The following is a 27,471-nucleotide window of genomic DNA, read 5'->3' on the forward strand; positions in this document are numbered from 1 at the left end:
CCAAATATATATTATATTTGGATAGAAATTAGTAAATAATTAGATGATAGTAACAAATAGTAAATAAAATGATAAGAATTATGTAAGATGATAAGAACTGTAGCATTTGCTCTCCTTTTATATGGAATAGTAAAAAGTTCTTTAGTTCAGAAACTCCAAAAGCATAGGAAGTTTTCAAACTGTAGAATTGTTAGTATTATTAACAATAACAAGCAATATTCCTGAGTTTTAAAATAATATATAATTTAATTATTAGGGAATTCCTCCTTTTCCACTCTCTGGTATTACTGAAGAAGATGTTATAGAAACTGAAAAACAGTGGCAGTTAACAATGTCTAGGGATAACATGTTGATTTTTACTGTTCAGATGGCCTGTGTAATACCATTCAGTAAGTATAGCTGCATTTTTTTTTTTTACAAATACAGATGATAAACAACCTTTATTTCAGGTTTGATGCATATTCACTTATTGAGAATTTAAGCTTGAATCTTGGGGAAATGAATTGTCTATACTCTGTATATCTATTTGTTTTATGTACTAATTCTACAGTTATTGCTCATTGGTTTCTTTATTTATCTGTTTTATTTATTCAATATTTTTAGTATTACAAATACAAGATAATCAAGAATCCACACAACTCAAAGTTTGGGTGCTGTATCATCATTGTCACTCCACTGCAGGATAAAGATCTCCTCAGCAGGTTTCCAGCAACTGCAGTCTTCAGCTTTCTGTTGCCATTGTACACTGGCAAATTTCACAATTTCATCAAACCACCTCATCTTTGTTCTTTTTCTTGGGCATTAGAGTCAAGCAGTATCCATTCCAAAATTCGTTTGGTTCATCTGTCATCAGTTCTTCATGATATGTGATCAGCATATTTCCATTTTAAGCGCTTTGTTCTTTCAATTATATCACACATCTTGGCTTGTTGGAAAATCCATGCACTTGTTTTTCGGTCTCTTTTGGTTATGGTCTGTGTGACCCTCAGTCTTTGTAAAGCTTTGGCATTCAATGTTCATGTTTCATAATCATATATTAGGACAGGGAGGATACATTGATAAAATTAAGCGCAATTTTATGCGCTGTGCAATTTTCATCATAGTATTTCCATCTGTTGAAATTTCTTGTCTAAGGTAAACATACCATTCTATTTCTTGTAGTTCTTATCCATCAGGCATGATTTTCTTTGGTCTGGTAAATTTGTTAAATATAACTTATGTTTTCTTGATATTGATCCTCAAACCAAACTTTTTGCTTTCATGCTGCAGTTCTTCCAGATCATTGGCAAAGAGAAAGATACCATCTGCAAATCTTAAGTGATTCAGGTAGTCTCCATTTATCTTCATTCCTTTATTATTCCAATTTAGCTTGAAATTTCTTCTAAACAGGCAGAAAATAGTTTTGGGGAGATAGTGTCTCCTTGTATGGAGCCTTTTTCTATGTTGATCTGAACTTCATCATTGTTGACACATATTGATTAAAAAATATTGACATAAGCTTTATCTATACCTTGGTCAATTAGGGCATTGATTACTGCTTGTTTTGTGCAGTGGTGTGTTATAATTTCATGGGGGCCCACCTCAGACCAGTCTTGGACATTCACTCAAGACTGGTTGATAAGATCATGGCTACCTTCTTCCTGCTACTGTACTGCCTTAAACATAAGGGTGCCAGCAGTGCCGATTACGTAAAAGGCAGTCTTTATTTTTTCAATTAACTCAGTTATTTAAGAAAGAACAAATTACAAAATTTTATCAAAATCAGTAAATGATTAATTTGAAAACATAATTTTCAAATTAATCTTCAAGTAATGTTCATCAACCTTGGCAGGTGGAAAGTTCAGTTTCCAATAAAAATCACTTAAAAATATTAGTAAAAAACAAAGTATTCAAAGTATTTTATTAAATTTTTGCGGGCTCCAGGATTTCCCCCTGTCCACCGCTAAAAGGTAACAGTATACATTGTGTACAATTTAAAGCAACTATATACAGTGATAATGATACATAAAGGCTATTGACAATGATAATGTTACATAAAGGCTATTGACAATGATAATGATACAAAATCAACACTGGGCTTCAAAGTCCAACAGACTGATCGATACATCAAGTTAAAGAATCCAAAAACGGAAACAGTCTACAAACAAGCCAAAGTGATCAGTCCCCAACAACCATCTGAGTGTTTCAAAGATTTATACTTCAAAAGAGTAGTTACAATTTCTAGTTTCCAAAACAATAGAAAGGGCCGTAAACCCTTCCATCGAAAATTTAAAAAACCCAGTAAAGTCTTTCCAACCAACCGATAGACGGCAGTCTTTTACTATCAGTTAACATTAAGTTAGTATTTTACTGAACCTCAGGAGTAAGAATTCTTTTCCTCTGTTTATACATTTTCTCCGTATAGGTGGAGAAGTCAGCATAATACTCAGGACAGTTAACTAATCTTGGCAGCTCAGGACAGTTAACTAATGTTGGCAGCAAACGAATATACTTTTTTGGATGGTGTTTTCACAGGAGGCAGTTTCATCATGGAGCAATCCGTCCAAAATGGCATTAATTGACAAGCTCCAGTCCAGGGTTTCATTACCATTCACAATAATAGATGAGAAAACATCACCGGGATGAATCTTGTTTGTAGGATAATCCCCACATCTTCATTTATGTTGTGCTGGACAAACCTTGCTCAGGTGAGTTTTTTTTTCTCTTGGAAGATGGTATTGAAGTAACTCCTTCTGCCGGATTTATACAACTCACCAACTCTGTCAATCTCAGCCCTGGGCCGTTAGCTCTCTTTGCTCTCTGAAAATTACGACAAGCATTTTGTAAGTTTTTTCTGAGAATAGTGAGATTTGGGGTCACCATGGAACACAGTTCATTTTCCGTTTTTTCTTTTTTTAGAGTGGTCTCACAGACTGTTTAGAATCTCTTGGACACTGGTAACCTGCATATCTGCAGGAAGAGAGCCCAGTTGGACAATTATTTCTTCAGAAATAAGCTCACTAACCTTTACATCAAAGCTATTACAATCAACATGTTTTGTTTTAAACTGTGGGAAGTCAAAACAGCACTTGATAGCTCTAGGATTTTACTGTGACTGATTGGTAAAGGTGACTGATTGTAAAGGTGATGATATTGTGGTCACTTGAGCACCACGATGTGTGGCTAAGCCAGCTGGAAATGCCATTACCAAGAGCAGAGTTTGAAAGGGTAATGTCAATATAGGATTGACCAAGAGATGAAAATGATGGGAAAACCAGACAGATGGTTCAGAACGTCTTCCATATAATTTAGAAATTGCTCAATGGCCTGTCCGGCCTGACTGCATTGAGCATACAATGAGATCACATAAATTTTTCTGAAACAGCCTTCCAAGCATGCACATGCGGCATGAGTGGAGCAAAGACTCGAAATTTTTGTTACACTAATGAGGGGGTCAGCAACCACCAGGGCAGCCCAGACTCTGGTAGTCATGTTCCCCCAATCACCGACCATAACAGGGTTTGAGGAAATAATGTGACAGATGAGAGGGAGGCCCTTGACCACACCCTTATAGGAATATAATTCTTGTAACCCTAAAAGTTGAAGTTTGTGTTGGACCATTAACTTAGAAAGGTCGTTTAGAACCGATAAAGATCGCTGACAGTTTAACTGTAAAGTATAAACATGAGACACTTCAGAGTTAAGTAAAGTCGGTCTGAATTTTTGTTAGCTCTTGGGCTTTTACAGATTCAGGACACTTAAAGTCCTTGAAGGAATGGTCCACATTCCTCTTCTTAAGCCAACAATTTGGGCAGACAACAGGTTCCTCCATTTTAGGACAATCTTGAATTTGGTGACCCTGGTCACCGCAATGTCCGCAGGTAAACTTGGCATTTTTAGCCGAGTGTCCATAGCTAAGACATTTAAGATGCTGTGATGCTGTGTAAAAATCCTTCATACCATGGAAGGGAACAATTTGATAAAAACCCTGCAATTTGATTCTAAAAACACTTTCCTAATTTTGTTTGGAATCTCAAGGATCCAATGTTGATTGTTTTTGTTCTGGGATCTGATTTTAAAATGAACCTTAACAGACTAAAAATCTTCCTGGGTAATCCCACGATCCACAAGATTTTTATTGAATAAGTCCTCCAGAAAATCAGGGTCATTGATATCTTTATGTATGTCATAAATTATGACTGTTGGGTTTAATTTTTTTGGGGGAATCCACAGAAAATTTTAGCTCCTTGAACTTGGGGCATGATTTAAGTTTATTAAGATCCTTACCGTTATCAGTTTCAGTTAAAATGCCCTTGTCTCTTATTTTTCTCATTGGTTTAATCCTTAATTTTTTAAATTCAGGTTTAAGGTGTTCAGAAATTTCAGCTTTAACTTCCTCACTAGTTTTACAATTACTATTTGCATTTGAACATCCGGTAAGTTAACTATAAGTATGTACTTTGTTTGAACATCCAGTAAGTTAACATGACTCTGAGATTGTTTGCCAGTGCCTAAGGCAGCCACACATGCATAGGTGGGAGCCGAAATGGTTGGTAAGACATTTTGTTGTTTTCTCTCAACATTAAGATCATTTAATTTTGTTCTGAACTTTTCATTCTCTATAATTAATCTATCACTAACCTTTCCATATTGTTCCAAGTTTTGGACATCTCAACAACCATAAGTGTAGCCCTCTATAAAAGCATCTAGCATATTTGCTTTTAATCCAAAGAGATAGTCAAGGATAGCTGCACTACCAGTTTGTTCAGAGTCTTGGGAGTCATTATAAGTATGAGTAGAGTTTAAAGGTCCTTGAATAGGGGAAAATTTGTCTTCCAGGTTTTTCTCCAACATAACTAGGGGTTCCTTGAAACTTGTGTCTGGAACTTCAGAAAAGGTCAGTTCACCAGACAACTTGGCAATTGGAGCACTATAGTTCGACATTTTGAATGACAAAAATATGCGTGGTGGGATCGTCAAAGCTTCCCAGGGACATGTGGCAGCCTTTTCCAGATGCCTCCATAGCCAGGTGGGCAGGAGCAGCAGTGCGTAGCACATGCTTCTTGATTAGACCAGGGTTTGAGCCTGTGACCACCAAATACGGAGGATGTGGAAAGGTCAGGGAATGACCACCGCATATCCCTGTAGCAATATGGCCTTAGTTGCTAATGCTCCTAAAAACCAAATAACAAACAAACAATTGTTCTGAAGTTTGCCAGGGTCAATTTAAATCATAAAATTTTGGGCATAAAGCAACTAGCACTTGCCACCTCGCGTAATATAGTTAAACTTGCCTTAAGATCTCGGTATTCTAATAAACAAAAATACCTTTCCCAGGTTAGGAAACTTCGTGACAAATTAAAAAATTATCTACATCCTAGTGATTGGTCTGTATCGAAGACCTCCATAGATTTGCGACATGAAGCACAGGCCTCATAAATAAAAAAAAAACAGGCATTTTAACATATTGAATGCATTATCAGGAGGGTCAAGACACGTTCACACGAGTTCTAACACATTGTCGCAGGCTTGCAACCAAGTACATATGAGTTGGGTGATGACCCCCCCACCCCACATACACACAACGTGCTACCACTGAATTTTTATTCCTGTGATCATGGCATATGGTCGAAAAGCGTTGTCAACTTCAGGAAGGAAAATCGTTTTGCAATGTTTTCATTAAAATACTTTTAATTAATTTTTTACTTAATTTTTAATTGTGTTCAATTGATTTTTAATTATTTGTTACTGTAATGTAAGATTTTCAATTTTTTTTCATTTTAATTTCTGGAGAGTATCATACGTTAGTGTTCTACATATTATATTGAGGTAAACATCTCTTATTATTTTACAAATATTGATATCAATGTAGAATGTATTGAGCATTACAGCCCTTGTTCATGCTATCAAATGTACATTTCTACATATCTTACCTTGTTTCTTGTGTTACCACTTTGCTTCATTTCTCGTTGCTTTTTCATCATGGGAATTTTTTTTTTTTTTTCTGGTTGGTTTACAAGCAAAAGATGCACCTATTTGTGCATCTTTTGTTTTACAAGCAAAACCAACCAGATACAAATAGGTGCAATGGCATAGGCAGTGTCCACAATAGTCTCAATGACTTTATGAGCTGAAATATCTGTCAGGAAGGTCTTGCAGCACACAAAAACGATTGGACAGTTCTAGTTAAAAGTTTTGATGATTTTTCAATAGTTGGTTAGGGTTGATTTTCACTTTAGTTGACTTGACCAATTTTTTTCATTCTTCCTGCAATCACCTTTTGCTCTCAGTAACTGATAGTTCAATGAATATTGCTTCATTGTTTGTCACTATGAAGTAAATTTAACTAGTACTTCCAAGAAGGCTCCACATTCATTTTCGTTGGGCCTTTTTCTTGAAGAATGAGTTCATGACAGATTTTGTTCCTCCACATAATCATTTAGTCTGTTGCCTCTGTGATCTCCTTTTCTAGTTCCATCTGGGCCAACAGATATTTCCCCATTTCGATTCTTACCAATTCTTGCAGTGAAGTCTCTCATTACAATTTTTTTAATGGTAGTCATCCTGTTTGTAAAGGCATAATACATTTTCATAAAATTCTTCAACTTCATCCTCATTATGACTACCTGACTACCTGTAGAAGCATAATGAATGAATAGTAGAATATCTGGTATTCTACTATTTATTCATTCAATCATCCATTGCCCAATACCAGTGCAATTTGTTAAGGTAGCATGGCAGTATGATTTTGGTACTTTTCTTCATTGATATTTTAATTTTTTACATATGGATCTCGTAGTAATAAACTTTTTTTTTTTTTTTAGTTGAATGTAAAGCTGGTTTTACTTCCAAAATATTCACAGCTGATCAGCAAGTAACCTTAAAGATATATCTCAGGTATAATGTCTTTGTATTTGTTTTATATGAGACTGTTTTTCAATTATTCAAAGAGTTTTTTTAAATCTTTTTTTTTAAAGACTAAATTTCATTGGTAAAAGGTTGACAAGGGTTGACAAAGATTGATATTAGCATTAGCATTAGCATTAGTAGAGGCATTTGATGCAAGAAAGCAAGCTTATGCAGCATCAGCCAAAAAAAAAAAAAAAAAAAAAAAAAAAGTAACATAAATAAATAAAAATAACCACTTCCACTTCACCCCTCTGTTCGTTCGAAATACCTGTCCAGCTGAGCCTTAAACTTATTTAGGCTATCAACTTCCACGACAAGGGATGGAAGTCTGTTCCACCCACCAACCACCCGCTGGCTAAAGGCAAATTTCCGCACATCTATCCTACATCTGTCTTTCCTCAATTTGAATTTATGCCCTCTCAGGTGATTTTTCTGAGCTAGAGGAAGAATCCCATCAGCATTGAGCATGCTCAAACCATTCAAGGCTTTGTACACCTCTATCAGATCACCCCGCTGGTGCCTAGTTTCCAGACACTGTAATTTGCAAAACTTAAGCCTTTCTTCGTAAGAGAACCCCTTTGTCCCATTCACCAATCTAGTTGCCCTTCTCTGTACTCGTTCCAGCAGCTCTACATCCTTCCTGAAATGAGGCCTCCAGGCCTGTATACAGTACTCTAGGTGTGGCCTGACCATTGCCTTATACAAGGGAATAATCACCTCCTTATCCCTGCTAGAAAAATTCCTATATATCATTGACAATACACCATGAGCTACTCTTGCAGCTCGTCTGCACTGCTCAGAGAACTTCATATCTGCCTGCACCACCACCCCAGGTCCCTTTCATTCTCTACCACTGTCAGTGTAGTACCACAGAGTTGATACGTTGCTCTGGGGTTGCTGTTTCCCATATGTAGTACTTTACATTTGTCAATGTTAAACTTCATTTGCCACCTCGAAGCCCATCTGCTCAACCTTTCCAAATCCTGTTGCAGCAGCATAGTGTCAGTAGTGTCCTTGACAACCCTGCCAACCTTCGTATCGTCTGCAAACTTGGACATTAAGCCTGATATACCATCATCAATATCATTTATAAATACAGAAAACAATAAAGGCCCCAATACTGAACCCTGAGGGACTCCACTAATAACATTAGTCCACGATGAGCAGTGTCCATTGATTACCACTCTCTGTCTTCTCCCCCTCAACCACCCCTTTATCCATAGCAGCAACTTGCCTCCAATGCCACACTGCTCCAATTTGTGCAGCAGTCTTCCATGTGCAACAGTATCAAAAGCCTTTCTAAGATCCAAGTATATAATATCAAAGTTATTCCCTGCATCCAGTTCTTTTGTGACTGCATCATAGTATCCAATCAAATTGGTCAGGCAAGACCTCCCCTTAACAAAACCATGCTGTGTCCTAGCTATAACTGAAGTCTTGTCTAGATGATCCTGCAGTGCTTCTTTCACCAGTGCCTCCATTAATTTTCCGGGAACAGAAGTTAAACTCACAGGTCTATAATTACTTGTGTCAGCCTTTGATCCCCCTTTGTGAATTGGGGTCACATTTGCACATCTCCAGTCAATGGGTACCTCCCCTGAGTCCAAGGAAGCTCTCATAATTATGGCTAAGGGTTTGCTTACCTCCTTTGCTGCCTCCTTTAATATAACTGGATAGATCCCATCCACCCCAGGTGCCTTTCTTGTGTTTATCTTCAACAATTTCTCCTCCACTTTGCTCTCAGTTATTACAAGATTCTCTAGCTTACTGCTAGAGTTGAATACACCTCTGGCATTCCCCTCGCTGAATAACTCCTCATGTGTGAATGTCGATGCAAAATATTCATTTAGTTTGTTAGCTACCCGAGCAGGGTCATCAACAGTTGACCCATCGATCTCAAGTGGACCAATCTGATTCATCCCCTTCCTTCTAGAGTTTACATAAGTAAAGAACTCTTTGCTGTTTTTCTTCGCATCCCTTGCCAAGGATCTCTCGTAATCTGCCTTCGCCTGCCTAACCTCCTTTGTAACTTGGTTACAGATCAACTTGTATCTATCATAGGCGTCCGTGTCACGTGTTAATTTGTATGTATCCCATGCATTTTTCTTCTCTGCCATATGCCTCATTAGTTCATCTGACAACCATTTAGGCCTAAACCTTGAACAATATTTCTTAGTTGGTATGTAAAGCCTAGTAGCTTCCACGATAAGTTCTTTGAATGCTTCCCATTTTGAATTTGCTGTTGGCAATATCATCAGTCGATCCCACTGTATAGAATTTAAATACTGTCTCAGTCCATTGTAGTCGCCTTTACGAAAGCAATACCCCTTCCCTTTACCCCTAATGGTAGTTACCTCTTTGAGTAACTCCCACTTCAGCACACTGTGATCACTGCCACCAAGTGGTTCATTTATCTGCAGATTCTTAATGCATGAAGAATCACTACTGATAATCAAATCAAGAGTATTACTCCCTCTAGTTGCCTCCCGAACATGCTGATGTAGAAAACAATCATCCAATAAATCCACAAAAGCCTTGCTACTGTGTGAGTGACCAGCCCCCAAATTCCAGTCAATATCTGGGAAATTAAAATCCCCCATTATAAGACTCTCTGATTTACTGGCCCACTCTATTTCTCCGAACAGTTTCTTATTATACTCATCAGAGTCATTAGGCCTATAGCACACTCCTACTCTCAATTTTGATCTCCCAATGCTTATGTCACACCAAACTGACTCGACACTGCACTGTCCAGCGATGTCGACTGGCTTCACTTCCTTGGATTTTATGTGTTTTTTAACTAGTAGCATAACCCCTCCTCCCTTCCTATCCTGTCTATCCTTTCTGTAGACATTGTACTCCCCAAATTCCAGTTCTGCATTTCTTATATCTGTGTGACACCACGTCTCTGAAATCCCCACAATATCTGCCTTTGATGTTTTGAGCAATACCTCAAATTCATCAAATTTATTTACTAAACTCCTAGCATTGGTGTACACACAAGTATACATGCACCTGTTCTTTTTCTTAGCTACCCTAACACAACCCATGTGTTTACTTGTACCCCAATGATTCCCAGCAGTCTCTGAAATATCCTGCATCTTATTTTCCAGGCTGCGGCTCATTCCAATAGAAGCAGTGCAAGAATCACTTTCACCTCTGCCAGTGGCTACTGTTAATCTATTAGTCCTTGTATCCCCCCAATCTAGCAGTTTTCCGACCCACCTAACATTGCCTCGATAGCATCAGCAAACATTCTTGCACCCTTTCTATTTAAGTGTATCCCATCCCTGTAGAAGCAGTCTCTCCTGTTAACAAGTACAGACCAGGCTGAAAAAAATTCTACCCTTTGAGCCCTGCACAATCTTTCTAGGGCCGAATTGATTGACAGGGCTCTCATCATATACTCCCTCCTATCGTGTCTGGGCAGAATTGCAGACACTTTCAATTTCAACCCTAATTCACGGCTTTTTTTCATCAGTGACCTGTACTTGTCAAGTAATTCCGCCGGTCTCCTACTCTTAATGTCATTAGTGCCAACGTGTACAACTATATCACCTTTTGTGCCCTTAAAAGATGATATCCGCTCTACAACGTCATCAACTTTTGCCCCTGGCAGACATACCCTGGTCCTATTCCACCTATCCTTTTTACAAAGCATGTTTCCCGTTTCCCTGACAATAGAGTCACCAACAACTACTAGTTCCTTTGGGACCAGCGCATTCTGCCTTGGGGGTTGCCGCTGTGTTCCGCGATGACCAAGTGCAAGCTCTGGCATTGGTGTGGGCAGCTGAGAGCTTGATGGGCCCCTCACTTGTAATCCTTCGAGGGCATCCACCCTATCCTTCAAGCTCTCATATAGGCCCATAACAACGCTGAGTTGTCGCCTTATCTCCTTACACTCCTTGCATCGCACACACACACAAAGACATCCCCCATGGCAGTATCATGTCCCATACTTGACTGCTCCGCAAACATCAAGCAAATAGTGCATCTTACAAGGCTGTGATTCAGAGGACAACTGCCCCCCTCAGTTCTCCCCTGGGCCACAGCATTCCCATTAGCTTGAGCCCTTTGCTTTGCTGCTCTGGTTTGAGTCATGATTTAGATTTACTTTCAATAAAATTTCAATTTCTGTACAAAATTAAATCCTAAACTTGTATCCAAACACAGTTATAACGCTATATTTATGTTTCAGTAACGAGTGTTATCTACGGAATATTTACGTTTCAGTAACGAGTGTTATCTACGAAATATTTACGTTTCAGTAACGAGTGTTATCTGCGAAATCCCTTTATATAACTTTCGTATCAAGTTATGTATTAATTATTTGTTTTTACTAATTATTTATGTTACGTAACCTAAGTGGTTATATGTATAATTAATTATGTTAAATAAAATTAATTATATTACGTTTGTAATCTAAGTCGTTATATGTATTTATTTAAACGTACAATTTAACTGCTAACGAAGTTCAACTAACGCTATCTAGTACGGTATATCGTATCACAAAGGCGGGAAAATTACGAACGGTTAGCGGAGTTGAAACACGTGGAAACCTTTACCGATACTTTTATGCAATTACAAGGCCGAGTAAAGAATAAATACACCAAATTAATCAGAAAATCACAAAATAATGTTATACTACTAAATTTAAATCAAAAGTTTTAGAAAAACAATAATTTCAAATCAATAAATAACCTCGTTACCTCGTTAGCCTCGATATACCTAATGCTCAGTTACCATACATTCTGTTAATGCCCATCCAGTGATGCACACAATCCATACTGATACTGTTTGTCTGATATTTATTTATTTATTTATATATGAGATTAGAAGCTAATGTGCTTTATAAGTCCAAAAGGGAAAATAAAGCAAAGGTTTTGCTTTTGGTAACTGGAGCAACAACACACTTGACAGTCTCAAGCATGTTGTTGCTCTGGTTATGTGTTCTCAGTTTTTATAGTTTGGAACAATGATTTGTAGAAGTGCTTTTTACTGTGTAGTTCAGATGAGTGAAAAGAGAAAGCAAAGTGAGAATGCTACCTAGAACTGTTTGGATGAAAAATAAAGTGTTATATGGGTCAAGTGTTTATTAGCTCCTGGGAACAATAGGTTTTTTGAAAATTTTTACATTTTTGATTAATTAACATATTAAATTGTGTTTAACAAATAGTTTGTCTTAGTCATGTTTGTTGGCTTATTTTTAAATTAAGCTAGAGATTTTGTAAGTTACAACTTATTATTTGTAGAGCATTTGTATTGGTAAGAAATAATGTAAATTTAAATTAATATTATATGAACTAATAAATAATAATTAACTAAGAAATTTATTAATTATCAGTTAAAAATGAATAAGAGGATTGCTTCAGTAATTTATTGTAAAATGCTCCCATATCGACACTCTGTTATACAAATGAATATAGTAAAATTACTTAAATGTCTCTTTACACCCAAAGGAAAATCGATGATCCAACATATTTGGTATCAATAGTTTAAGAGCCCCAAAACTTCGACTCCAAAAATAGATTAAATTTCCAACCGATTTACGAGGGCAAAAAGACATCAGCATCAAAAAGACATCAGCATCGTATACTTACGAGGGCAAAAAGACATCAGCATCAGTAAATAAAAACGAATATGAATATTATGTAATTACAATACTATCCTGAAGTGGACCAAGCTTTTTGACAAAGGGCATGATCGCAGACTAGTACAACACGGAATGTATGACAAAATTTAAAGGTAAGAGACTAGTTGCTGTCTTGGTGCATGCATATGAATGACCAAATGTCTGAAAAGGGGAATGGAGTGACGCACATTGATCGAGTTTTGATACAATTTTATTTCAAGGGTTTCTGCTATTAATCATTTTGTATAATTATGTTGAATATTAAGAATCTTTGCTTCGTTAAACAGGAAGGTATGTCCTTCATTAGCTGCGTGGAATGCTAATTCTGAGTCAGAAGAACAAGAAGCAAGTACCAATGCTGTATGTTGTTTAACCCTTGTTTCTAATTGTATGGCGTTAAACCTTGATATGAAGAATTGCAGTTTTTACAGGATATATTATAGAAAAAATCCTTTGTCTGGAATGCAAAAGAATATCGAACAGTGATTGTTTAGAACCGCATGTAGTTTTCTCGTGGGCTTTGATGCTATTTTAAATTCTGCATCTTTGAAAAGTTTTGTTCAATTGGTTATATCATTGTTCTATGTATGGGAAAGAAATAAAATATTTTTTTATTACATTACTATTGTTTATAGGTATCAAATTATGTAACTGATTTTTTGCTTTTACTTTTATACAGTTTATTTTTGATAAGGGATAACCACTGTTTTTTTGGACTCTAGTTAACCCTAGGGGCTCACAGTTGGCGAGTATAGGCTTGGCACATGCAGGGTTCTGAGCGGATATCATCATTCTTCTCTTTCTTGGTGATTCCTTTCTTCTCTCTCTCTCTCTCTCTCTCTCTCTCTCTCTCTCTCTCTCTCTCTCTCTCTCTCTCTCTCTCACAGGGTAACTCGGAAATTGTTTTTGGTTGGTGCAGCATAAGCCTCATGCTTCCTTGCACTATATGGCTAATAATAATAATTTGTTAATGCTTGTATTTCAGTGTTCAAAGGAGATTCAGAAGTAGAGAATTTACATACATTAAGAAACTGATTTAGGATTATCAACCTTTTATAAGTGAGGGGATGGTAACTATTGTAATACAAAAAAATGCCAGTATTAGCATTAGTAGAAGCACACGATGCAAGAAAGCAAGCTTATGCAGCATCAGCCAAAGTGGGGGGGGAAACTCCAGTTTCATCCATCCATTCATTCCAAATACCTGTCCAGTTCAGCCTTAAATTTATTTAGGCTATCAACTTCCACAACAAAAGATGGAAGTCTCTTCAACCAATCAACTATACGCTGCTAAAGGCAAACTTCTGAACATCTATCCTACAACTATCTTTCCTCAGTTGGAATTTATGCCCTCTCAGGTGATTATTCTGAGCAAGAGGAAGAATCCCATCAGCATTGAGCATGCTCAAACCATTCAAGGTTTTACACACCTCAATCAGATCACCTCGCTGGTGCCTAGTCTCCAAACACTGTAATCTCCAAAACTTAAGCCTTTCTTTGTAAGAGCAACCCTTTGTTCCATTCACTAATCTTGTTGCTCTTCTCTGTACTCGTTCCAACAGTTCCACATCCTTCTTAAAATGAGGCCTCCAGACCTGTATACAGTACTCAAGGTGTGGCCTGACCATCGTCTTATACAAGGGGATAATCACCTCCTTATCCCTGCTACAAAAATTCTCGTATATCAATGACAAGACACCACGAGCTACTCTTGCAGACCGTCTGTACTGCTCAGAAAACTTCATATCTGCCTGCACAATTACCCCCAGGTCCTTTTCATTCTCTACCACTGTCAGTGTAGTACCACAGAGTTGATACGTTACTGTGAGGTTACTGCTTCCCATAGGTAGTACTTTACATTTGTCAATGTTAAATTTCATTTGCTACCTAAGGGGAAAATTACTAACCTAAGGGGAAAATTACTAACCTAAGGGGGCATAAATTGAAATTGAGGAAGGACAGATGTAGAATAAATATGTGGAAATTTGCCTTTAGCCAGTGGGTGGTTAATTGTTGCAACAAACTTCCATCTGTTGTTGTGGAAGTTGATAGGTTAAATAAATTTAAGGAGGAACTGGACAAACATTTAGAGGGGATTGTTTTGTAATTTTTTTTTTTTTTTTTTTTTTTTGGCTGATGCTGCATAAGCTCATACACTTGCTTTCTTGCATCACATGCCACTACTACTACCTCTCAGCCCATCTGCTCAACTTTTCTAGATCCTGTTGCAGCAGCATACTGTCATTAACAACTCTGCTAACCTTCTTATCGTATTAGTAGGTTTCCTGTATATATTAAACTGAATATCATCCATACCACATTAGCATTAGTAGAGGCATTTGATGCCAGAAAGCAAGCATATGCAGCATCAGCCAAAAAAAAAATAATAAATAAATAAAAAATAACCACTTCCACTTCACCCCTCTGTTCGTTCGAAATACCTGTCCAGCTGAGCCTTAAACTTATCTAGGCTATCTACTTCTACGACAAGGGATGGAAGTCTGTTCCACCAACCAACTACCCGCTGGCTAAAGGCAAATTTCCTCACGTCTATCCTACATCTGTCTTTTCCTCAATTTGAATTTATGCCCTCTCAAGTGATTATTCTGAGCAAGAGGAAAAATCCCATCAGCATTGAGCATGCTCAAACCATTCAAGGCTTTATACACCTCTATCAGATCACCTCGCTGGTGCCTAGTCTCCAGACACTGTAATTTGCAAAACTTAAGCCTTTCTTCGTAAGAGCACCCCTTTGTTCCATTCACTAATCTTGTTGCCCTTCTCTGTACTCGTTCCAACATCTCTACATCATTCTTGAAATGAGGCCTCCAGACCTGTATACAATACTCCAGGTGTGGCCTGACCATTGCCTTATACAAGGGAATAATCACCTCCTTATCCCTGCTAGAAAAATTCCTATATATCATCGACAATACACCATGAGCTACTCTTGCAGCCCATCTACACTGCTCAGAAAACTTCATATCTGCCTGCACAACCACCCCCAGGTCCCTTTCATTCTCTACCACTGTCAGTGTAGTACCACAGAGTTGATACATTGCTCTGGGATTGCTGTTTCCCATATGTAGTACTTTACATTTGTCAATGTTAAACTTCATTTGCCACCTCTCAGCCCATCTGCTCAACCTTTCCAGATCCTGTTGCAGTAGCATGGTGTCAGTAGTGTCCTTGACAACCCTGCCAACCTTCGTATCGCCTGCAAACTTGGACATTAAGCTAGATATACCATCATCAATATCATTTATAAATACAGAAAACAATAATGGACCCAATACTGAACCCTGAGGGACTCCACTAATAACATTAGTCCATGATGGACAGTGTCCATTGATTACCACTCTCTGTCTTCTCCCCCTCAACCACCCCTTTATCCATAGCAGCAATTTGCCTCCAATGCCACACTACTCCAATTTGTGCAGCAGTCTTCCATGTGCAACAGTATCATAAGCCTTTCTAAGATCCAAGTATATAATATCAAAGTTATTCCCTGCATCCAGTTCTTTTGTGACTGCATCATAGTATCCAATCAAATTGGTCAGGCAAGACTTCCCCTTAACAAAACCATGCTGTGTCTGAGCTATAACTGAAGTCTTGTCTAGATGATCCTGCAGTGCTTCTTTAACCAGTGCCTACTTTAATTTTCCGGGAACAGCAGTTAAACTAACAGGTCTATAATTACTTGTGTCGCCCTTTGATCCTCCTTTGTGAATTGGGGTCACATTGGAACATCTCCAGTCCTTGGGTACTTCCCCTGAGTCCAACAAAGCTCTCATAATTATGGCTAAGGGTGTGCTTACTTCCTTTGCTGCCTCCTTTAATATAACTGGACAGATCCCATCCACCCCAGGTGCCTGCGGTGGATGGGATCTGTCCCATGGAAATTATAATATTCTAAGAAGGTGCGAAATAAAAGATGCAACAGCAGAGGGTATTATAATATAATATGATGTGCCAGATAACAGGCTATTAATGAGTCTGACCACAAGTCTGTCTCAATTTCAAAGGAGCTTAATATTGAACATTGCCATCTTGTTTCAAAGAGTTGACATAGTTCATAAAAATGGCCTGTGATGGTGCAGTAGGAATGTGATTTTAATAAACAGGCATATAAATAAAGAAGTCTTCAAACATTACATTAAGAAAAAAAATCAGTGTTATACAGTATATGTTTTTTGATGAATGATAAATTAAAAAGAGAATACAGAATATATATATAAAATTACAAAACATATTACAGTACAACCCCAAATCCAACATCCTTGGGAACCAGCACACGCTAACTTTTGAAAATTCCAGTTTTTTGAAGGTTATGTACATAGACTAAGTATTCTGGGGTAATTAGTTATTTCAGTAACTCAGAACCATCTTGTCTCCACAGAGTGATATTTAAAGCAAAAATGTTAATCCACTGCTGAATGGTTCAGTGTGTAACATTTGCCTAAAAAACTAAAGGTCATGTGTTTCAATGCTACCTCCAGTATGGGTGTTGTAATTGTCCAATATTTTTTTAATATGAGGTATAAAATGACCACCATTCATAATATTAATGATTTTATACATATAAACGAGTTTATACATTGTAAATACGTAATAAAATAAAAATTGGTGCTTGAAAATTATTAATGCAACATAATGCATAAATCAGACACTTGCAGTACTACTTTTTTTTTTTTTTTTTTTTTAAGTGTAGCTAGACTTTCCTCCACCCTTATATTTATAAAGGTACTGGATTTTAATTAATAGGTATATTATATTATTTATATTTTATGTTATTTGTCATGAGGAATAAATATTAAAAAGAGAATATTCTTATAAAAGATTCTTTTAAAAAAATGAATTTTTAAATTTGTTTATTTTACAGTTATTTTTTATTTTATTCATATTACTAGCTTAATAGGTAGTTGTTTTCAAAACTTAATTTTAATAAAAATAAGACAAAGCAAAGTTGCATTTTAATTTTTTTTTCATAGGATGAATTGTCCTCAGCCTATGTTGTTTTCAAAACTAAGTGTTCTTTTTAATAATTCAGTAAGTACTTTTCATTTGTTGTTCTGTATTTTTAATATTAAAAATTATATTTTTAGCACAAATTTTTGATTTTGGATTTTGTAAATATATTACTTCTTTTGTACATTGCATATAACTATTTGACAAAAGTTAAGGTATAAATGTAATATAACTGTAAGAGTTGTAATAGTTTGCAAAATTTGGACACAGCTTGATAAATTCGATATGTTGATGCATCATTACAATGCAGTAGTACTGTGTGAGAAAATGTCATTTCTGAAATTTGCACATTGGCTAGTGGCACTTGAAAATGAGTAACAACAAAGAATGTCAGAGACCTTAATGGGGCGGCAGCTATAATTATATCTAATATCCAGCAACACTTGCATTGGGCTCTCATAATATTAATAAGGGTGTTCAAGATTTTTGAGGCACCTCCGTGGGCAGGAGCAGCAGTGCATAGCACACGCTTCTTTCTTGATTAGACCTGGGTTCGAGCCCATCACCACCAAATACAGAGGATGCGGAAAGGTCAGGGAATGACTACCACATATCCCTGGAGCAATATGGCCTTAGTTGCTAATGCTCCTAAAAACCAAATAACAAACAACAAGATTTTTGATGTTACTGAAGGCCATTCTTCCAGGAGAAAAAAGTTTGTAATGGTGGTGGTAATGGGGAGGGGTACAATTGAAAATGTTTCCCCAAAATTCCATACTTGTCTAGTGGCATGCCTACTATTTTTTCCAGTATTCATGTGACACTCATGGTTTTCTGGAAAGTTCACTTTTCTTACAGGTTTTAGTCAGTCCTCTAGTACTTAGTACCATATATGGGCTGAAGGTTGAGAAAACCGAAGATACTTGTTGACATTAGACGAATTTTTTAGATTGTAATTTTCACTAAATACATATGAAGGAAGGTTTGTTTCAGAAAACAGAAGTTGAAGGGATAAGTGGAGAAGAAAAAAATTTGGTTCTGTGAGTTTGAAGTTGGATAGTATTCCCACAGTATATGCTGACTGGTTTGCATGTCTCGTAACTCACAAAATAGACTCTATTTTGTGAGTTACAAGATAGGATTAAATTTTAGAAGGATATAAATTAACTAAGTTATCTTTAAATATTATTGAAAAGGATGATATAGCATAGCACAACAGCATTAGAGTTTGTGATCACATTAGCCATATAGGGCAAAAAAGCCCCAGCCTTTTGCTGCACTAGCCAAAAGTGAAAAAAACAATAATAATAATAATAAAAAAGTAAAATATATAAAAAGAAAGTAAACTACGTATATGCATTTCCCTCATCATATAGGCTACAATTCAGATAACATTTGAATTTCCTCAAGATGTCAGCCTCAACTACCCACAGGTTATTTGTTTCCTTCATTAACAACTCACTGGCTAAAAGAAAACTTCTTTCAATTCAATTTAAAACTCTTACTCTTAATTTTAATTTTTGATGTCTGATTTGTGAAATCATTATAATTGTTTATAGTGAAAATTTTGCCTTCATTCATTTTACTATCCCAAGTCAGAGTATAATAGACCTCAATCAGCCCCCCCACATAAGGTACTTGGCTACCAAGCTCTATAGCCCACATATTCAAAGTCTTTCCTCATACAGGTACTTTTTTTTGCAAATCTTGCCAAATGAATTCCTGAACTTGAAAGGGTTTAAAATACTGTTTCTAGAAATTCGGTGTCTTTTTTTAGGTGCAATCTCCATACTTGGACGGAGCAATATGGCATTAGCTGCTAATGCTCCTAAAAGCCAAATAAAAAACAAACCATACTTGGACACATGGTCTTTGCGGTTGTCACAGACATTCTCTCAGATATGCCAGAAAAGCTGAACTTTCTACCTGGGAGTCAAACGCTGATGGAACTGATATTCGGGTGGCACTCAAGTCAAGTGGACTCAATTTCGGTGAAGTCTGGATGGTCTGTGACAGCCAGATCTTCTGCTTGCTCCTTCACAATGGTGGGACTATTAGTAATTCTGGGTATAGACCCCACGCAGAAGCAACCTGTGGGTGACCACCTAATATAAGCAGGGGTTGAGGTGTGGCGCCCAAACCACATGGAGGAATGTTGCCCCTCTGTGCTACCAGGCAATACTAGGTGGTAGATGACTCATCAACCGCTGCAATACCACCACTTTGTTTATTGGAGGCTTGAAGTGGTGGAACCCATGTTAAGTCTCCAGAGCTAAGTTCTGGTCAACCCTTCCCCATCTCCCATCATGCAGTATGACTGAGGTTATGGTGGATATCATGGCGAGATCCAATCTACCATACATTTCGAGGGTACATCTCTAAAACAGTGTTCGCAGGTCGGCTATTAGTTTTTACACCAGACTGAACCTATTGGTAACCATTTAGGAGGCTTCCAGATCAGCTAGTGTATAATCTTGCTACCTCTACGCTGCCAGATAGTGACTGGAGGGAGTTCGAGTACTGTGTATGCGGGGGGGGGGCATTGTCGACTCCACGTTATGTCAAGGATCTGGGTATATTCTTACCATGTGTATGCCATATCCAAAAATTTCATTACTTCATACAGCATGTCCCTCCCCCTCACACCTTTCTTACTATTGAATATATCATGAATTGTCAAACTAATAGAGTAAGCTTAGTTGCGAAAAGATCTAAACACTTCCTAGTTCATTTCACAAATATACGTGGTCTCAATTCTAATCTCAACAATGTCCATTTCCACTTGCAGTCTGCCAAACCCCATGTATTTTTTCTGACAGAATCTCAGTTATCGGTTGATTCAACTATTTCTCATCTCAGTTGCCCAGATTATTCGCTGTATGATTCCTTTTTCCTCAAAGGTAGCACTTGTGCGTATGTTCGTTCTGATATTCCCTGTTGGAGACTTGGTAATTTGGAATCTCCTCTCTTTGATCATCTCTGGCTTAAAATCTCTCTACCTCATTGTGTCAAATTCATCTGTTGTCTCTACCTTCTCCCAACTCCACTAGGCGCCTCCGTAGCCAGGTGGGAAGGAGCAGCAGTGCGTAGCACATGCTTCTTGATTAGACCGGGGTTCGAGCCCGTCACCACCAAATACGGAGGATGCGGAAAGGTCAGGGAATGACCACCGCATATCCCGGAGCAATATGGCCTTAAGTTGCTAATGCTCCTAAAAACTAAATAACAAACAAACAAACCAACTCCACTAATCACTTGGAGCTCCTCTACATCCTCTCTTTGCAAATTGACTTTCTCCAGTCCAACTTTCCTAACAGTGAGGTAATTTTCCTTGGTTATTTTAATGTTCACCACTCCAGCTGGCTTCTATTTTCTAGTCACACCGACACAGCTGGTCGAGATGCTGAGGCTTTTGCAATTACTAATGGCCTTGCACAGAGTGTTCATTTACCTTACTGGAAAATCCTAAGTACACGGTCGAAGTGAGTGGTCCTTTAGGCACCTCAGATCATAACTTGGTGATTGTCTCTTCGCCAATGGAGCCTTTATCTCATGGCTATTCCCAACCTTGTGTTGTTTGGCATTACAGGAATGCAAAATGCGATGACCTCTGAGATTTCTTTTCTTTTCCTTGGTCGGACTACTGTTTCAAAACTTCTGATGTCAACGTTGCTCAAATTGTGTCAGTAAAATTATTCTTGTAGGAATGGAATCCTTTATTCCACACTTTACTTTAAAATCTCATCCTTTATCTAAACCTTTGTTTTCCAATAAATGTGCTATGGCTGTTCAGTAGAAGAATGTTGCATATCGTAATTGTCTTATTTCCAATTCTTTAGTTTCATTTTCTGCCTACACCAAAGCTCGCAACAAATGTAAAGCAGTTATTGATCAGTCCAAACTAGATTTTGAACAGGCTAAGAGTAGAAAAGTTGCTTCTTGCCCTAATGGTAGCCGAACATTCTGGTCTCTTGCCAAAGCTGCAGCTTTTGCCAATCTCTGCTCCCACTTCTGTTAAAACCTGAAACCCGATGGTTCTGTTGTCACTTTGGCCAAGGATAAAGCTGACCTGCTAGCATCCCATTTTTCTTCCAACTCTTGTATTAAGAATCTTGGTAAAACACCTCCCACCATTCTCAACACGCTCCATTCAATGCCTCCTGTGGTCTTCTGCCAGAAGGATTTTGACGATCTTGATGCTAAGAAAGCTCCACTTCCTGTTGGTATTTCTCTACTTGTTCTCAAAACCTGTGCTCCTGAACTTACACCTGTTCTTTTTCACCTTTTTTCACTTTCTTATTCCAAAGGTGTTATTCCATCTTCTTGGAAATTTGCTCATATCCTTCCAGTTCCTAAAATGGGCGACAAATCCCTCCCATCCAATTATCGTCCCATTGCAATTACTTCTCCTCTTTCTAATGTAATGGAGAAATTAATTAACTGCCAACTCTTAAACCACCTAGAAACCTTCCGTCTGATCAATGATCTCTAGTATGGATTCTGTCAGTGTCAATCCACTGGTGATATTCTGGCTTATGTTACTCATTTATGTTGTTGTTGTTGTTATTTGGTTTTTAGGAGCATTAGCAACTAAGGCCATATTGCTCCGGGAATATGCGGTGGACATTCCCTGAACTTTCTGCATCCTCCGTATTTGGTGGTGACAGGCTCGAACCCCGGTCTAATCAAGAAAGCGTATGCTACGCACTGCTGCTCTTTCCCACCTGGCTACAGAGGCGCCACTAATTGATGTACAAATTCAATGGAAAAGTTTGGTGAAACACAGTTCCTCTTGACATCTCAAAGGCTTTCAATAGTGTTTGGCATAAAGGTCTTCTACACACAAGCTTCCATCTTATGGTTTGCCAACTGTTTTTTGTAATTGGTTTTCCAGTTTTTTCTCTGATTACTCACTGAGGGTGATGGTAGATGGCTCTCTGTCGTCTTAACTTTTCCACTAATGCTGGTGTCTCCAAGGTTCAGTTATTTCCCCCACTCTTTTCCTCTTGTATATTAATGACCTTCTTCCATTGACTGGAAATCCTATCCATAGTTTTGCGAACAATAGCACATTGCTTTCCATTTTGAGAAACCTTGCTCTGCTCAATCAGCTTCAAATTCTCGAATATCCGCTACGAATTCCTTAAATGCCAATCTCCAGGTAATTCTCTAGTGGGCAAAGACAACTTAGTTGATTTCAGTCCTTCTAAAACTCAGTCTTGTCTTATATCTCATCTCACAAAAAGGATTCTTCTGCGCCTATGCTTATCTTTGTTGACACTTCGATTTCTCGGCAAAGTGATATGTCTCTTTTGGGGATTACCCTGACTTCTAATCTCTCTTGGCATAAGCACATTACAAATATTGCTTCCTCTGCATCTCAAAAACTTGGTTTTCTCTTTAGCTTTTGGCGTTTACTTTTCTTTCAAACAGCTGTTCACTCTGTACAAATCGCAAATCTGCCCTACCATGGAATATTGTTCTCACATCTTGTGCGGTGCCCCCAAAAACTCTCTCAGATTTCTAGATTCCATTCAGAAGAGGGCAGTTAGATTAATTAATGACTCCTCCCTAACAGTGTCTCTCCACTTGCTGTCTGATAGACATATTTGTTTCTCCTGCATGCCTTTTCTACAGATACTTTCACGGGCACTGTTCTTCTGAATTGGCTTCTATAATTCCCGCTCTATTTTTAAAAATAGTCCGAACATGTGCCGCCACCAGCCAACATCCATTTACTGTCCAACTTCAAACTCACAAAACTAACTTTTCATCTTCCTCGTTTATTCATTCAACTGGCGTTTTCTGGAACAACCTTCCTTCATACATCTTTCCTGAAAATTACAGTCTACAGAATGTCAACAAATATCTTCTCTCGCCTTCTCAACCTCCAACCCAAGCACGGTACTAAGTACCATAGTTTTTAATACCTCTCGTGTTTGGGGTTTTCTCAAAAAAAAAAAAAAAAACCATTTTATAGTGAAATCTTGCAATTGCATTATACAGTGGGATTATGATTTCCCCATCTTTACGAGTAAATATGAGATAAATCATCGACAGGATACCTTGGATCTCTTTCTTGCCACCTTTCTACAATGCTAAGAGAATTGATGTTGGACCATATTGTAACTCCCAAATCTCTTTCTTCCTCTGCTGTTTTTAATTCAATCCCATAAAGTTAATAAGTCATTCTGGGGTTGCTGTTCCCAAGTGTGAGGCCCTAAATTTTGCTGTATTAAAACATAACTGCCACTTTTATGATCATTTTGAAGGAGTGCTGCTTTGCTGATCATTAACCACTCTTCTAATCTTCTCTTCCCATCATTTAAAAATTTTGGGAACATGCTCTTTATTGCTTTGTCGACATCATTTATGAAAATCAGAAGCAACACTGGTCCCAGAACTGATACATGGGTAACCTCACCTCTAACATTAGTACTAATAGTGGCAAAAATGCAAAAAGTCAAGCGGATGTGGCATCAGCCAAAAAAAAAAAAAAATAAATAGATAAAATAAAAATAAATAACACTTTTGATATCATCTGTCCATTGCCTCTAATACTTTTGTTTTGTCCTTTGTTGATTTATTCATACCACCCACTTCAACACATTCAAACAATCAACTACCCACCGGTTTAAGGCAAATTTCCATACTTTGTCCTGCAACCATCCTTCCTTCATTAAATTTATGCCTTCTCATTTGTGTGTTGTGAGCAAGAGGAAGGATGACATCAGCATTGAGCTTACTCAATCCATTCAATCAGATCTCCTTGTAAGTGCCTAGTCTCTAATGTTAATAAGAAAGGCTACAGTTCTTCTTAGTGGCAGCACTCTTTTCTTCCTCCTTACTACTCATTGGTATTTTCTGTACCCACTGCAACAGATCCGCATCTTTCCTAAAATAAGACTCCCAGAACTGTATGCACCCTTGATGTGTGGCACCTGCACATGGTGAAGGATTTAAATTTTTAAAGCAATTGATATGTAGATACTTATATGAAATATTCAACTTATTTTTACTCTTACACTGTATGATATGTATGTGGCGCTGGTGGCACCAGCTGTATAATGCCTGCCTGGCAACCCAAAAGTTGCGGGTTCGATTCCCGCCTCGGGCTTGGATCAAAGTACTGCAAAAACCTTGGGAGGTGCATTATGGCCATAGAAGCCTATGCGCCAACAACTACCAAAAAAAAAAAAAAAAAACCAGCTGTATGCTAGCTAAATTAGTGTGCTATTAAAATTAATTACTAAAGGTTTTCCGGAGTGTTGCTCAAAAAGAAGTTATATTTTAGATAAAATAAGTGTGGGTGAGTGCTAGGTTAAGATTTGGGACCTAAAGGTGGTTTTATTTTTCGGACTGTGAACTTTTTTAAAATGGCTATCATTATTATGTTCAGACATAGGAAAACATAGGAAATTTTAAGGTCATTAAATTTTTAAGGAACTATAATCAGTCACTGGGAATTCTTAGTAGAATAGTTGTGCTACCTGATAGCTTTGATGTAGAAGTTTTCAGGATACTAAATTGTATTTAAAAATACTCACGTGTTGCTGAGTTATGCATTATTGGTATTTTCAAGGTTCCAGTAATTCTACCGAGTCAGCCATTTGGATGTTTCCAGGAGATAAAAGAACTGCAGCAGTGCCACCTGCTTGTTCAGTGGTGACTAGAAATTCGGCATAAATTGCCTAAAATTATTAAATTGTGACGTCACGAGGAAGCTTCATCACTGAATAAGAGCTACTCCATTTATATGGCTGCCGCAGGTTTAGTAGATCAGCAGCTTAAATCCCAAGCCCGGATAAATGGTGAGGGTTGACGTCAGGAAGGGCATCCGTTCGTAAAAACTATTCCAAAACCAATAGATGTGTTCTGGTTAAGAAGTTAATCCAACTAGAGGAGAAGAGGAGGATGTGAAGCGTGAATTGGGAACATTGAATGCTGACCCCATATAACGTGGGAGAAGAAGAAGACTGTATGATATGTGTATATATAACCTTCTCGTGAGGTAACCTTTTTAAAGGTTATCAAAATCCCAATGTTTTTTGAAATTTTAACTTTATTGTGGTGCATTATAATTTATTCTTTTTTGTGCCATAAAAAACTAAACACCAAGACAAACCAGAACTGTGTATAGTACTCAAGATATGATCTAACTGTTTGCCTTATACAACAGGATAATTACCTTCTTACCTTGCTAGAAAATTTCCTGTATATGATTGACAAAACCCCATGAGCTGTCCTAGCAGCTTGTCTGCACTGCCTAGAGAACTTCATGTCTGACGGGCAATTAGTTCTAGATTATATTTGTTCTCCAATAGCCTGAGTCTGTACTACATAGTTGGTATGTTGTTCTTTGATTACTGCTACTCATTTGTAGTACCTTGCATCTTTCAATGATAAGCAACTTCAGTTGCATTTTTTTCAGCCCATTTGCCTGATTTTTCTAGATCTTGTTTCAGTAGCATAACCTTATTACTGTCAATCTTCTACCCTGCTAACCTTCATATAAAAAATGTAAACTTACACATTAACTCTGATATGCCTTCATCAATATCATTAATAAATGCAGAAAACAACACTGCATCCAGCACTGAACCAAGGTTCAGTGCTGGATGCATTGTTGTTTCATTGTCACTCCACTAACAATGGTAGTTGAAGAGGAGTAGTGCTCTTTATTCATAATTGTAATTTACCCTACTGATAACTGATACAAATTGTTTAGCAGTGTTTTATGTGGAACAGTGTAAAAATCTTACAGAAATCTAAGTAATGATGCCAGAATTATTTTTTTTTGCATTCAGTTCCTTTGTTACCCCATCATAGTATCCAGTCAGATTGGTCAGACAAGATTGCTCCTTAACAGATCCATACTGTGACTGCAGTATAACTGCATTTCTGTCGTGATCCTGCATTACTTCTTCAACCAGAGACTGCATTAGTTTCTCTGGAACAGAAGTTAGGCTAACTGTAAAATTAATCTTCAAATATACATAATTACTCACTTCATCCTTTGATTCCCTTTGGGAATTGAGGTAGGTATTTGCATATTGCCATACTGGCGATGTGCAACTGTTGAATTTCTACAGACCTGCCCCAAATTCAACAGTTCTCTCATAATAACGGTTTGCTTATTGCTATTGTCTCCTGTAATATATTTCAATAGAACCCTTTCACCCTAGGTGCCTTTTTTATGTTTAGCTTCAATGATTTTTCTTCCACTTTCCTCTTAGTTACAACAAACACAAAATCATTTAATTGCCTATTAAAATTTGATTAATTTCTGGCATCTCTATTCGTAAAAAATTCCTTGTCTGAACGTAAATTCAAAATACTATTCAGTTAGCAACCTGAACAGGATCATCAAGAGACACACCATTCATAACTAGTGGATGAATGCAATTTCATCCCCTTTTTCTAGTGTTTAAGTAAAGACGAGTTTGCTACTTTTGTTTTGTTCTTTGCCAGAAACTTCTTGTAATTTGTTTTAACTTGTCTAATCTCCTTAAGTTACAATTTGATTACAGACTAGTTTATAACTACTGTAGGCATCTGTATTACTTGATAATTTATTTGCATCCCATGTATTTTTGTTCTCTGCTGCAAGTCTGATCAGTTTATCTGACATATATTTAAGTTTAAGCCTTGAATAGTATCTCTTAATTGGTATAAAAAGCCTAGTAACTTCTGCATTTACTTATGTGAATGTTTTCCATTTAAAATTTGGTTTTGGTGACATTATCAGTTGATTCATTATCAGTTAGGGTAGCTAAGAATAGAAACAGGTGCATGTATACCTGCGTGTACACCAATGCTAGGAGTTTGGTAAATAAATTTGATGAATTTGAGGTATTGCTCAAAACATCAAAGGCAGATATTGTTGGGATATCAGAGACGTGGTATCACACAGATATAAGTAATGCGGAACTGGAATTTGGGGAATACAATGTATATAGAAAGGATAGACAGGACAGGAGGGG

The 27,471-nt window shown here is 37.4% G+C and overlaps 1 protein-coding gene across 3 annotated transcripts in view; it reads left to right on the forward strand.

Annotated features, from left to right (window-relative positions):
* The window catches only part of LOC150076514 (trafficking protein particle complex subunit 11-like), a gene marked incomplete at its 3' end in the record, with an annotated part of 510,629 nt that overhangs the window by 333,210 nt on the left and 149,948 nt on the right, over nucleotides 1-27,471 (forward strand). For all 3 annotated transcript variants that reach the window (XM_090388020.1, XM_090388018.1, XM_090388019.1), the window contains 3 exon segments: nucleotides 257-389; nucleotides 6,804-6,876; nucleotides 17,512-17,569. In XM_090388020.1, the coding sequence (XP_090244146.1) occupies nucleotides 257-389; nucleotides 6,804-6,876; nucleotides 17,512-17,569 (264 nt within the window).

Source organism: Mastigoproctus giganteus, chromosome 13, assembly GCF_048544385.1.
Source record: "Mastigoproctus giganteus isolate SK-2022 chromosome 13, ASM4854438v1, whole genome shotgun sequence".
NCBI lineage: Eukaryota > Metazoa > Arthropoda > Arachnida > Uropygi > Thelyphonidae > Mastigoproctus > Mastigoproctus giganteus.